Source organism: Rhinopithecus roxellana, chromosome 16 (assembly GCF_007565055.1).
Source record: "Rhinopithecus roxellana isolate Shanxi Qingling chromosome 16, ASM756505v1, whole genome shotgun sequence".
NCBI classification, from domain to species: Eukaryota; Metazoa; Chordata; class Mammalia; order Primates; family Cercopithecidae; genus Rhinopithecus; species Rhinopithecus roxellana.
This window is the reverse complement of record NC_044564.1, coordinates 110199045-110213317: the sequence shown is the minus strand read 5'-3', so window position 1 is coordinate 110213317 and position 14273 is coordinate 110199045. Positions and strand designations below refer to the sequence as shown.

The following is a 14273-nucleotide window of genomic DNA, read 5'->3' as shown; positions in this document are numbered from 1 at the left end:
TAAGGACTTGCTTTATGAATCTGGGTGCTCCTGTATTGGGTGCATATATATTTAGGATAGTTAGCTCTTCCTGTTGAATTGATCCCTTTACCATTATGTAATGGCCTTCTTTGTCTCTTTTGATCTTTGATGGTTTAAAGTCTGTTTTATCAGAGACTAGGATTGCAACCCCTGCTTTTTTTTGTTCTCCATTTGCTTGGTAGATCTTCCTCCATCCCTTTATTTTGAGCCTATGTATGTCTCTGCATGTGAGATGGGTTTCCTGAATTACAGCAGACTGATGGGTCTTGACTCTTTATCCAGTTTGCCAGTCTGTGTCTTTTAATTGGAGCATTTAGTCCATTTACATTTAAGGTTAATATTGTTATGTGTGAACTTGATCCTGCCATTATGATATTAACTGGTTTTTTTGCCCGTTAGTTGATGCAGTTTCTTCCTAGCCTCGATGGTCTTTACATTTTGGCGTGTTTTTGCAATGGCTGGTACCGGTTGTTCCTTTCCATGTTTAGGGCTTCCTTCAGGGTCTCTTGTAAGGCAGGCCTGGTAGTGACAAAATCTCTTAAGCATTTGCTTATCTGTAAAGGATTTTATTTCTCCTTCACTTATGAAACTTAGTTTGGCTGGATATGAAATTCTGGGTTTAAAATTCTTTTCTTTAAGAATGTTGAATATTGGCCCCCACTCTCTTCTGGCTTGTAGAGTTTCTGCCGAGAGATCTGCTGTTAGTCTGATGGGCTTCCCTTTGTGGGTAACCCGACCTTTCTCTCTGGCTGCCCTTAAGATTTTTTCCTTCATTTCAACTTTGGTGAATCTGGCAATTATGTGTCTTGGAGTTGCTCTTCTCGAGGAGTATCTTTGTGGCGTTCTCTATATTTCCTGAATTTGAATGTTGGCCTGCCCTACTAGGTTGGGGAAGTTCTCCTGGATGATATCCTGAAGAGTGTTTTCCAACTTGGTTCCATTTTCCCCCTCACTTTCAGGCACCCCAATCAGACGTAGATTTGGTCTTTTTACATAATCCCATACTTCTTGCAGGCTTTGTTCATTTCTTTTTCTTCTTTTTTCTTTTGGTTTCTCTTCTCACTTCATTTCATTCATTTGATCCTCAATCGCTGATACTCTTTCTTCCAGTTGATCGAGTCGGTTACTGAAGCTTGTGCATTTGTCACGTATTTCTCGTGTCATGGTTTTCATCTCTGTCATTTCATTTATGACCTTCTCTGCGTTAATTAGTCTAGCTGTCACTTCTTCCACTTTTTTCAAGATTTTTAGTTTCTTTGCGCTGGGTACGTAATTCCTCCTTTAGCTCTGAGAAGTTTGATGGACTGAAGCCTTCTTCTCTCATCTCGTCAAAGTCATTCTCTGACCAGCTTTGATCCGTTGCTGGCGATGGGCTGCGCTCCTTTGCAGGGGGAGATGCGCTCTTATTTTTTGAATTTCCAGCTTTTCTGCCCTGCTTTTTCCCCATCTTTGTGGTTTTATCTGCCTCTGGTCTTTGATGATGGTGACGTACTGATGGGGTTTTGGTATAGGTGTCCTTCCTGTTTGATAGTTTTCCTTCTAACAGTCAGGACCCTCAGCTGTAGGTCTGTTGGAGATTGCTTGAGGTCCACTCCAGACCCTGTTTGCCTGGGTATCAGCAGCAGAGGTTGCAGAAGATAGAATATTGCTGAACAGCGAGTGTACCTGTCTGATTCTTACTTTGGAAGCTTCCTCTCAGGGGTGTACTCCACCCTGTGAGATGTGGGGTGTCAGACTGCCCCTAGTGGGGGATGTCTCCCAGTTAGGCTACTCAGGGGTCAGGGACCCACTTGAGCAGGCAGTCTGTCCCTTCTCAGATCTCAACCTTGGTGTTGGGAGATCCACTGCTCTCTTCAAAGCTGTCAGACAGAGTCGTTTGTGTCTGCCGAGGTTCCTGCTGCTTTTGTTGTTGTTGTTGTTAACTGTGCCCTGTCCCCAGAGGTGGAGTCTACAGAGACAGGCAGGTTTCCTTGAGCTGCTGTGAGCTCCACCCAGTTCGAGCTTCCCAGCGGCTTTGTTTACCTACTTAAGCCTCAGCAATGGCGGGCGCCCCTCCCGCAGCCTCGCTGCTGACTTGCAGTTAGATCGCAGACTGCTGTGCTAGCAATGAGGGAGGCTCCGTGGCCGTGGGACCCTCCCGGCCAGGTGTGGGTATAATCTCCTGGTGTGCCCGTTTGCTTAAAGCGCAGTATTGGGGTGGGAGTTACCCGATTTTCCAGGTGTTGTGTGTCTCAGTTCCCCTGGCTAGGAAAAGGGATTCCCTTCCCCCTTGCGCTTCCCAGGTGAGGCGATGCCTCGCCCTGCTTCAGCTCTCGCTGGTCGGGCTGCAGCAGCTGACCAGCATCGATTGTCCGGCACTCCCTAGTGAGATGACCCCAGTACCTCAGTTGAAAATGCAGAAATCACCGGTCTTCTGTGTCGCTCGCGCTGGGAGTTGGAGACTGGAGCTGTTCCTATTCGGCCATCTTGCTCCGCCCCCATACTGAATATTTTAAACTGTTGTTACAAGTATTTTGTTATGCTTTGTATTATTGTTGTATTTCCTTACAGTTTAATGTACTGCTTTTAAAGATAATCTTAATGTTTTTATTGTCACAGAAGAATAATGCAAACCTGAAATCATTAAAGCCAGACAAGCCTGACTCTGAGGTAAGACCTATTCCTATATCTAATCTTCCTTTTACATCCATAGTGATAAAGTCGTTGTGATTGAAATGTATGTTTCGTAGGAGCAAGCCAAGATAGCAAAGCTTGGACTGAAGCTGGGTTTGCTCACCTCTGATGCTGACTGCGAAATTGAGAAGTGGGAAGATCAGGAGAATGAGATTGTTCAATATGGACGGAACATGTCCAGTATGGCCTATTCTCTGTATTTATTTACTAGGTAAATGTAGTTGTATTTTTATTTTTTAAATCAGTATGATAATATCTGGTGTAAAGAAAAAAAGTTCCATGGGAAATCATTGATAGGTTAAAGTCAGTATCAAATATATGGTAAAAAGACTAAGAGTAGTTACTGTGACAAGTTACTTAAGTGAATACAGTAAGAAGACACATGTATTTAATTAGGATTTACATTTAGAAGGGATCTTCTGCTAGGTTTCTGCCCAGTTTCCATCATTGAAATAATTTTACTTCCTGCTTTTTTGTTTTCCTGCATATTGATGCCTCTCCCAGCCAGCATCAGTACGTTAACAAAACATGCCTTTTATGCCTTTATACAGTGATTGACTAGATACAGATGAAGATTGATTAGACACAGATCACAGAATAGAGCTATGAGGCCTATGTCAATAGCGTGCCAAATCTCTGTGAGTCAGCATTCATTATGTAGATAATTCCCCTAACTTTAATGTTATCTGACCTATATTCTCTGTCTTGTTCATATTACAAGAGTCTTGATCAAATGCCTTGTTGATGTCAATGTTAGTCATATTTCGGTCTTCCATTATACTAATCTATACATAAGGTATAGTAATTCTGCTTAGTTAAAATCAGTTATCTGCTCAATAATCCACTCTAGAATTTTCTCAAGGAATAACTTCAAGCTTTCACTGAGTTTCTGAAATCTATCTTTTTCACTTTTGGAAACCTGGGAAATACTTGATATCGCCAGTTTTCTGGCTCCTCTCCTACTCATTCTGATTTTGAAAAGGTTATCCACAGTGGGACACACCTGTAGGTTGCTTCAGTATTCTAGAGACTGAGTTCAATTAAAGTTGTGAAGGATCTCTGCAACTGTGTGGGATTTGGGACTCAATAAATAGCACCCCCTGCCGGGCGTGGTGGCTCACGTCTGTATTCCCAGCACTTTGGGAGGCTGAGGCAGGCGGATCACGAGGTCAGGAGGTCGAGACCATGCTGGTTAACACAGTGAAACACTGTCTCTACTAAAAAAAAAAAAATACAAAAATTAGCCGGGCATGGTGGCAGTCACCTGTAGTCCCAGCTACTCGGGAGGCTGAGGCAGGAAAATGGTGTGAAACTGGGAGGTGGAGCTTGCAGTCAGCCGAGATCGTGCCACTGCACTCCAGCCTGGGTGACAGGGTGAGACTCCATCTCAAAAAAATTAAAAAAAATAAAATAAAAAAATGAATAATTAGCACCCCCTTTTCCCACCCAAGTTTTGAGCAAAATGAAAAATAAGCAAAAGAATAGGTGGATGGGAGCTGGTAACATTTATATTGATAAAGCTGATATTGGAGAATGTAGTTTATGTCCGTAGGCAATTAAGTTTTGAAAAATGATCCCTAGAATTACAAAGTCTTACCTCATAGGGACACAATGTGTCTCTATAAAACACGTGGAAGACCAGATGTATCTCAAAGGCAGCTTCACTTCCAAGAGAAAAAGGAGAAAAAAAAGGGTTAATGTATTCAATTTATTTTCTCCAAGTCACCAGGAAGACTGAAAAGATAAGATCCACTCCCTTTATGGGATGGGATTAGGTGAGGCAGCAGAGAGAAGTGAGGGATGCTGTGCTGGTGAAGATTCCTTCCTATAGAAGGAGGATTAAGAGTGGGGAAGATGCAGTCCCAAGCTTAGAGGCATCATTTTCCTCTTGATGACGTCTTCTACTTTTTCTAGATAGATAATTCTCTGGAAAAAGAAGGCAGAAATGATAGGAGTTAGAAATTTTGCCTCTGTTTAGCTATCATTTGTCAGTATCATCATATTTTCCATCATTGGAGATCATTCCTTTGGTGGTTTCCTTCCATTGTTCTTAACTGTTGTTAGCAAGCTTCTCCTGTGATTTGAGTCTTCCCAACATGAATTTTGACCTTTTTAAGTTCATACCTTTTTATGATCTGATGGCCCAGGCCTCCAAAAGAATGCAAAATGGAACTCCTGTGTTTACCCACAATAAATTTGCACAGACTAACTGAAATAACAAAAATCTCAGCTTTTGGCTGGAATCAAGCTAGTTATTTCCATGGTGATGAAAATCATGCTTTTAAAAAATGTTTTTGAATAATAAGACTTGGGGGAATATATTTATACTTAACGAATATAGTTTGATATGTAAAATCTTCCAAAATGAAGGGTTCATCAGTAGACTTTTCTGGTTTTTTTTTTTCTTTTGAGACTGAGCCTTGCTCTGTCGCCCAGGCTGGAGTGCAGTGGCATAATCTCGGCTCACTGCAACCTCCGCCTCCTGAGTTCAAGCGATTCTGTTGCCTCAGCCTCCTGATTAGCTGGGATTACAGGCATATATCATTATGCCTGGCTAATTTTTGTATTTAAAACAAAATTTTTTTTAGACGGAGTTTTGCTCTGTTGCCCAGGCTGGAGTGCAGTGGCACAATCTCGGCTCACTGCAATCTCTGTCTCCCGGGTTCAAGTGATTCTCCTGCCTCAGCCTCCCAAGTAGCTGGGACTACAGGCATGTGCCACCATGCCCGGCTAATTTTTGTAGTTTTAATAGAGATGGGATTTCACCATTTTGGCGAGGCTGGTCTCGAACTCCTGACCTCAGGTGATCTGCCCTCCTCAGCCTCTCAAAGTGCTGGGATTACAGGTGTGAGCCACCATGCCTGGCCTAATTTTTCTATTTGTAATAGAGATGGGGTTTCGCCATGTTAGCCAGGATGGTCTCAAACTCCTTACCTCAAGTGATCTGCCCACCTTGGCCTCCCGAAGTGCTGGGATTACAGACATGAGCCACCACGTCTGGCCAACTTTCTAAAAAAAGATTATAGCATCCCCTTTAATTAGTTATTATTTCAGAATATTTCAGGATGGCATGCTCAGTATTTTTTGTTTCAGTGTCAGAATAGTAGAGAGTATCCCATGTACACTGGGAAACATGAGGGGTTGCACTATGAGGGGAAGCTCTGTGGAATAGGACTTCTTCCTAGAATATAGTTATTGGATAGTAGTGATGATATTCCAGAGAATAAAATGGGTTTTTCTGTAATAGATAAATACCTTGTGGTGGTTTTGCTGGTCAAATTTATAGCCGTTCCTCAGGCTACTGTTTAAGGTTGTCTTAATAATTTATATGATTTCTTGATGATTTACATGTAATCATTCATATTTCTTAATAATTTATATATTTAAGATTTTCTAGTGCCTTATAGTTTTTCAAAATTTCAAACTTACTAGTACCTTACAGTTTTTAATGTGGTTTTTGCTTCATCATTTCATTTGACCTTCATGACGGTTTATCGGCAAACAGGAATGATATGTTCACATCTCCTGTCTCTGAAGTGGAAGAACTGGTTGCTACTAGATTCCAGATTTTGTGACGTATCCCTAGTTCTTTGCTCCTCTTAATGCATTTGGTTATTCTTATTATAATTTACTTTTCATTTTTGAGGGTTCTTAATTCTTCTTAGTAGTTTTTAATCTGCTGTTCCTCAATCTTCTGATGAGAGTGGTAGCACAAGTATTATTATGACTACTTTATTAACTCAAAATTGAATGTTAAGTGATATGCCTCATCAAGGTTAGATAACTGAGTTACTACCAGAATTGAAATAAGAATTAGAAGTGAAATGTTCTGACTTTTGGTTTGATCCTCTTTCCATTATGTAACAAAGGCTTTTGGTCAAGACATTATCAGATCTCACATATTTAATTTATGAAATAAAATGAAAAAGGTTAAAAAGAGAAATGGAACTTCAATATAACTTGTTTGTTTAAATTTTTTTATATTATGAAATTAACATACATAAGGTTTACTTGGGGAAAAAAGTATCCTAAGAAATAATTGTTAAATATTAAAGTTGCTTTGGCCGGGCGTGGTGACTCAAGCCTGTAATCCCAGCACTTTGGGAGGCCGAGATGGGCGGATCATGAGATCAGGATATCGAGACCATCCTGGCTAACACGGTAAAACCCCATCTCTACATAAAAATACAAAAAAGTAGCTGGGCGAGGTGGCAGACGTCTGTAGTCCCAGCTACTCAGGAGGCTGAGGCAGGAGAATGGCGTAAACCCAGGAGGTGAAGCTTGCAGTGAGCTGAGATCTGGCCACTGCACTCCAGCCTGGGCGACAGAGTGAGACTCCGTCTCAAAAAAAAAAAAAAAAAAAATATATATATATATATATATATATTAAAGTTGCTTTAAGAATAAAGTTACAATATTATCAATCTATTCATATTATTCTTCAAAATTTGGGATTTGTTAATACACAAATGTATCTCCTCTATTACATGTTAATATAAAATGTTAATATTATAAAATAAATTTTCAGGTAATAACTTTTTGTTACCTTCTTAACAATTTTATTTTAGAGGAGAGGGGCCACTGAAAACTTCTCAGGATTTAATTCATCAACTAGAGGTATGCCTTGTTTCCATTTTATGCTAGTACTTTGATTTCAGGCTAAAAGTGGGTTATAAATGTTTTCCACATGATTTATTACATCATGTGTATATGCTTACATCTGTACATACCTGTGTGCTACAGAGAGCAGCAGAAACGTAGAAAGGTAGATGGCTTGTGGTGATATTTTGCAAAACTATCCTGACCTCATTGGAAAGAAACTTAAAATATTATGAGCATAAAGTAGAATGGGCTTTACTGATAGTCAACAGATGCAATAAAAGCTTTAGGTTTACCTAAGTAGATGAAAATACCCTGTAAGCAAATGCAAATCCAGAGTTCTAGAAAGACTTTTGGCCTCTTCATTATCGAATTGGATAAAATATATTGATTAAATGAGATAACACATGAGAGAGCATCTGTTAAAATGCTTAAGACTATTAAAGGATATTAAATACATGTTAGTTTCCTTATTTCCTGCCATATTCATGATAATTTAGGGCATGAAAGGAGAGACAGATATGCTAACACTCACTCTTGTGCCATGTGTCTTAACAGGACTCCACGTAGGCCCATCTATAATTCTACTCCCTCTAGTTAGAAGTGTTAGATTGGCAAGTGGGTTGCAAAATTCCTTTTATGTTTTCCCTGATCCCCATGTTAGCCTGTTTCCCTCTCTAGAACCAAGAGCATTCTTGTATGTAAATTTGAAATTTCTGTCATTTTATCACTCATATAGTTTCCTTTGGCATTCCCATGTATATCTGAGATTTGAAATTTCTATCACATTAGGCCGGGCGCGGTGGCTCACACCTGTAATCCCAGCACTTTGGGAGGCTGAGGTGGGCGGATCATGAGGTCAGGAGATTGAGACCATCCTGGCTAACATGGTGAAACTCTGTCTCCACTAAAAATACAAAAAATTAGCTGGGCATGGTTGCGGGCACCTGCAGTCCCAGCTACTTGGGAGGCTGAGGCAGGAGAATGGTGTGAACCCGGGTGGCGGAGCTTGCAGTGAGCTGAGATCACGCCACTGCACTCCAGCCTGGGTGACAGAGAGAAACTCCGTCTCAAAAAAAAAAAAAAAAAAAAAAGAGAGAGAAAAGAAATTTCTATCACTTTATCATTCTTATATAGTTTTGTCTGGCATTCTGCAGGAAAGGGATTTCAGCATAAGAGGATGATTGTCAACGTAATCAGAAGTATTATAGAAAATATGTCTTCTGGATTTTTCTCTAGACTATAAATGAGCTATTTTGCTTAAGATAGTTGAAATAAATGCTGGACTTTTTTTTTTTTTTTTTTTCAGTTTGGCCCAAGTCCATTCTGTCATACCGCCCTGTAGGGTTGTTTTACTACAAAAGATCCACTACTTACCTTCTTCCTATGTGAGCAGCTTAGTCATTAAACCAGTGTCCATTGAATTGTCTCCAAACTGTGATGAACATAAAATCACATACTTCATTCAACAAATATTTATTGAACTTGTGCTGTATGTCAGATCTGGGAGAAAAGAGCTCTGTAGAGAAAAGTGAACAAGGCAAACCTCCTGCCCCCATAGAGCTTATGTTCTAGTGGCAGAATATAGACAATAAAAATTTAAGCATTCAGTGCACATATGTAAGTACTTAGAGATAAAATCATGTAGGACTAGAATACAGAGGTGGTAGAGGGGTGGTCAGAAAAGACCTCTCTAAGGAGCTAATGTTTGAGTAGAGACAGTAATGAAGTGAGAGAGTGGAATGGATAAATGAGGGTAGAGGATTTTAGATAGCCAAAACAAGTGCAAAGCCCTGAGGTGCAGGGTAGGGCTGGGTGTATCACAAGAGTAAGGAGGTAATTATAGATGGGAGTGAAGTGAGCCAGAAGGAAAGTGGTAAAATATGATGTCTCTGTAGGCCATGGGGAGAACTTAAAAAAAATTTTTTTTTTTTTGAGACGGAGTCTCGCTCTGTTGTCAGGCTGGAGTGAGGTGGCACGATCTCGGCTCACTGCAACCTTTCCTCCCGGGTTCAAGTGATTCTTCTGCCTCAGGCTCCCGAGTAGCTGGGACTACAGGTGTGCGCTACCACAACCAGCTAATTTTTGTATTTTTAGTAGAGACGGGGCATCACCATGTTGGCCAAGATGGTCTCCATCTCTTGACCTTGTGATTCGCCCACCTTAGCCTCCCAAAGTGCTAGGATTACAGGCCTGAGCCACCACGCCCAGCCAATCCTATTATGTTTTAAGTAAGGTTTTTGGCTCGGCCAACAGAGTAAGTGGTAGTGCCATTTTCTGAGATAGGGAACACTGAGGGAGAATACTAGATTTAGAGGGTGGAAATCAAGCATTTTGTTTTGCACATGTTAAGTACAAGGTCAGATAGGATATATACTTGGCCTTCCCTATCTGCAGGTTTTGCATCTGCAGATTCAACCAACTATGGATTGAAAATATTCAAAACAGTAAAAACAGGCTGGGCACAATGGCTCACTCCTATAACCCTAGCACTTTGGGAGACCAAGCTGGGAGGATCACTTGAGTCCAGGAGTTTGAGACCAGCCTGGGCAACATAGTGAGACCTTGTCTCTACAAAAAATAATTTATAAAAACTAGCGGGGCATGGTGGCACACACCTGTAGTCCTAGCTACTCGGGAGGCTGAGGCAGGAGGATTGCTTGAGCCTGGGAGGTCGAGGCTTTAGTGAGCCGTGATCCCACCACTTCACTTCACTCTGGGCAACAGAGTGAGACCCCTGTCTCAAAAAAAAAAAAAAAAAAGGAAGAAAACCAATAAAACATAATAACAGTTAAAAAAAATACATTTTAACAAGTTAGAGTTCCAAGGGGGGAAAAACAATACAGTATAACTACGATTTACTTAGTATTTACATGAACTATAATTATAATTTAGAGATGAGATGATTTAAAGTATATGGGATGATGTGTGTAGGTTATATGCAAATACTACACTGTTTTATTTAAGGGACTGAAGCATCTACAGATTTTACTATCCTTGGGGAGGTCTGGGAACCAATCTCCCGTGGATACTGAGGGATGGCTGTACAAGACGGATGTCAGGATAGTTCAGGAGTGCAGACAGAGACTTGGGAGTTATCAGCTTTCAGGTAGTTTTAAAACCATCATACTCTATGAGACAGACATGGATTTTGTCCCCAAGGGGTTTGCAGTCTAGAAGGAAAGAGAAAGTTTGCAGAATAGAAAGTGGTAACATGAAGTGATAAGGAACACTTGGGGAAGTGAATCATTTCATTTGGTTGGAATCTAGATGTAAAGTTTACTGGTTTCCCTTTTAAAGGGAAGGTTGCAAAGTACGATTTGACCTTGAGATCACTTTATCCAATGGTAGCAAGGTGTTAAGCCTTTTGAATAGAGGGTAAAAACTAACTCTGGAATTATTGCCTCCTCCTTCTTAGTATTCTTTAATTTATTACAAAGACCTATTACTTTCATTCACAAATCACTCTCAGATTTTCCCTGTTCTCTCCATTATTACTGCTGCCACCTAAAACTAAGCCTTCCTCCCTTTACTCCCCTGGCATCTCACTCTGAAATACTCTGCAAACCATCTTAACATAATATCCTAAATACTTCTATCATACCTGACCAACTTTGTTTTTCACGGTTCTTCTCCATCATCCTGTTCATCTCACTAAATTATAGAATTTATGGTACATGGTGAATAGTGAAAATTAATCTGAAAAACAAACAAACAAACAAAAACCAGCAACAAAAACCAACCACCTGGATTGGTTCTCTCAAATGTCTGTATGGATGGGTGACAAATTTTGTCTTGCCTAGATGGAAGTGGGAAGGTCCTAATCCTTTTGACCTCATGCTTGAAAATTCATCATCCTTTTATAATTGAGCATATTTGAGATAAGCTCTAGGTCCCTTGAGTAATCTAGACATAATTTGTGTGGCTGAATATCACACATCTGCGTGACCCTCCAGAATAATTGGAGGTCTGGTGTAGAGAAGCCTCTCCAGGGATGGATTCTGCATCTGGTCTGTGAAAACTCCTTCTGAAAACAGTTAAACCCTTGTGCATTACTGGTACAGGAAAAAGTTTAGGAGTTCCATGACAGACTTTTTATGTCTAGGCTTTATTTTTTAAATTCTATGTAAAAAACATTAGTAAGTGTATTTCTTACCAACTATCCATAGACATCAGTCTAAAATAGTGGTGTTTTCTCTTTCTATCAGGTTTTTGCTGCAGAGGGTTTAAAGCTTACTTCCAGTGTACAAGCTTTTTCAAAACAGGTAACACATGTCTACCTGCCTGGTGCTGGTGGTGGTATTATATATACCCACTTTGGGGGTATAATATCAAGGTATAAAGGTATTTAAGGTATTAAAGATGGAGTTTTGTTGTGGGCTGTTATAACTTGCTAAATTACATTTCAGCTGAAAGATGATGACAAGCTTATGCTTCTCCTGGAAATAAACAAGCTAATTCCTCTATGCCACCAGCTCCAGACAGTAACTAAGACTTCTTTGCAGAATAAAGTATTTCTAAAGGTAAAAGAGACATTTGAAAAACTTTCACACATCTCTCTTTATCTGGTTAGTGAAAGCCCCTTTTTCTTCAAATAAAGTGTTAATACCCACAGAAGGGCAATTTTATTTCCTTTTTTTCATGCCTTGTCTACAAGAATCATTTATTATCTACCCTTATAACTGACCCCAGAGAGTAGCAAATTCACCAAAGAAAGTAGTTTTTGGGACATCATTTATTCCATAGCACTGAGCAGCTACCCTTCAGTTCTGAAGTCATTACTTCTGTAACTAGGACACAGGTGCCTCCGAGTCTGGTCTCCCATAATTTGTCTGAGAGAATATGGGTTTGTGCCCACAATGCAGAGTGCAAGGAATTGCAAAGGATGGGATTTAATTCCACTATTTGGAGTGTTTTGAGAAGCCCCTAAACAGCCTGCAGTAGAATGATTAATTTTCCACCCACTCTTTCTGCTGAGGTTCCATGAGATAGACATGAAATGTAGGCAGTGACCCCTGCACCTGTGTCCTGGGGCTTTAAGTCAGCTCATGTGCCTAAATCCATATATCTTTCACAATCCCTTAGATTTCCATATGGAGAAAATTTTATCATGTTAAAACTAAATAAATGGTAAGGTCTTTTAAATACTACTTTTAGAATATCATTTGCATGCTTTTTGTCACTGTAGGTTGATAAGTGTATTACAAAGACAAGATCCATGATGGCTCTCTTAGTCCAACTTCTTTCACTTTGTTATAAACTGCTGAAGAAGGTGAGATAGCTTTTCTATTTTAGACTCATACTTTAAAAATTGGTTAAAAGGAAAATGCAAAAGAAAATAGTTACTACTTAATTTTGTAATTTTTTTTTCAGAGTGAAACAGATACTAATTGTCTTAACTCTTTCCAGCTTCAGATGGAAAATAACGGATGGGTCTCAGTTACAAATAAGGACAGTATGGATGGTAAAATTTGAGAAGCTTTTGGGATCAGATCTCGGGAACATCATGTGATGAAGCTGACATTTTTAAAAAGCAAATGATCCTTTATGTTTTTGGAAATTCATCAATTTTATAAAGAAAACAATATTGAAATTTTGCTCTATTTTCTGATCATGAAACTGATTGTAAAGCTTTTTGACAACTAATAAATGTCATGGCAATTGCTAGATTCTAATTGTAGTGTGATTTAAAAATGGAACATTGCACTAGTGTTCTTTAAAAGTCAAACCAAATATCCCAACTGTCCAAAGGATAATTTAATCCATGTCATGGCAATTGCTAGATTCTAATTGTAGTGTGATTTAAAAATGGAACATTGCACTAGTGTTCTTTAAAAGTCAAACCAAATATCCCAACTGTCCAAAGGATAATTTAATCCAAAGAAGCTATTTTGAATATGTGTTCACCTTTGGCATATTTTACCTTTAACTGTTTTCTTTCTTTATCATCTAGATCACTAATTTCAGCAGCAAACATACAGTAGTCTGGGTGAACGCAGGGTTTTCCTTAAACCTGTGGACTCTTCTTCAATCCCTCTCTTTACCAAGTGTGACAAAAATCCCCTTGATGACCCTGTCCCAGATCATCCATGCGAGCAGCAAGTTTGTTCCCTAATAAGCATTTTATACAGCAAGGGTGGGTCTGCTGTGCTGTGTATGTCCCTCTCCTACTCCCAAAAACAAGGTAATGGAACTCCACAGAATCCTGGAACAACTCCTGGAGAATATGAGATGGGTTTTTGGTTCTAGTTCTAGCGTAGCTGACTGAATATTAGCTGGGATTCTAAGCCTATCTTTTAGGCTTAAAAGATATTTTGAACTTTCTCAGTATTGATTGATGGAATGGAAGATAAAGACAGAATAAGGAAGCCAAGAAGCTATCTAAATTCTGAATATCATACTACATATATATATGTGTGTGTGTGTGTGTGTATATATATATATATATATATATGGCTTTGAAATGTTCACTATAAAACAAAAAACATCATTGTTTAGTTTTTTAAATTTAGGAGTTTAAAGCTTTTCTTGTTTTTGTGGGTGGGGTCATGATTGAAGGATCTGTTTTACAGGTTTTCTCCTTATAATACAGTATGGCCAACTTTGTGGTGGACTCCAGTCGTAGTATTTGTATCTCAATGCTTTGACATTCATTTTGAAATCTAACAGGGCGTGTCAGTTACCAAATGGCAGTAGATAATATAAGCTCACTGGATGATCTTTATCTGGGTAAGCCACCACAATCAGTATTCACAAAAGATCTGGAAGAACCACAGTACTGTCAACTGACCACAGCTAGTCAATATTTTATTGAGGAAAATTTTCACTGTAGTCCTTCGGGAGAAGATGTGATGCACTTAGCTCTGTTAATAACCTTTGTAAAATCGTTCCTTAAACAGTCAAAATCATTAAGCATGATTTTTATTCTCTGAAACCAAACTATTATTTTAAATGACAATAGAAATAATGGGAGAATGATG

The 14273-nt window shown here is 39.4% G+C and overlaps 1 protein-coding gene and 1 long non-coding RNA gene across 3 annotated transcripts in view; one reads left to right on the top strand and one right to left on the bottom strand.

Annotated features, from left to right (window-relative positions):
* CTNNAL1 (catenin alpha like 1) overlaps positions 1-12968 on the top strand; it is a 79049-nt gene extending 66081 nt beyond the window's left edge. For both annotated transcript variants that reach the window (XM_010365595.2, XM_010365594.2), the window contains exons 13-19: positions 2620-2670; positions 2751-2905; positions 7263-7311; positions 11502-11558; positions 11703-11816; positions 12482-12565; positions 12703-12968. In XM_010365595.2, the coding sequence (XP_010363897.2) occupies positions 2620-2670; positions 2751-2905; positions 7263-7311; positions 11502-11558; positions 11703-11816; positions 12482-12565; positions 12703-12768 (576 nt within the window). In that variant the 3' untranslated portion in view covers positions 12769-12968. The remainder of the gene's footprint in view (positions 1-2619; positions 2671-2750; positions 2906-7262; positions 7312-11501; positions 11559-11702; positions 11817-12481; positions 12566-12702) is intronic.
* LOC115893975 lies at positions 4076-11485 on the bottom strand. The gene is made up of 3 exons (XR_004054027.1): positions 10898-11485; positions 8671-8728; positions 4076-4620 (listed from the first exon to the last, which is right to left on the bottom strand). It is a non-coding gene; the product is annotated as an uncharacterized LOC115893975 (long non-coding RNA).
* Positions 12969-14273: the final 1305 nt, after the last annotated feature.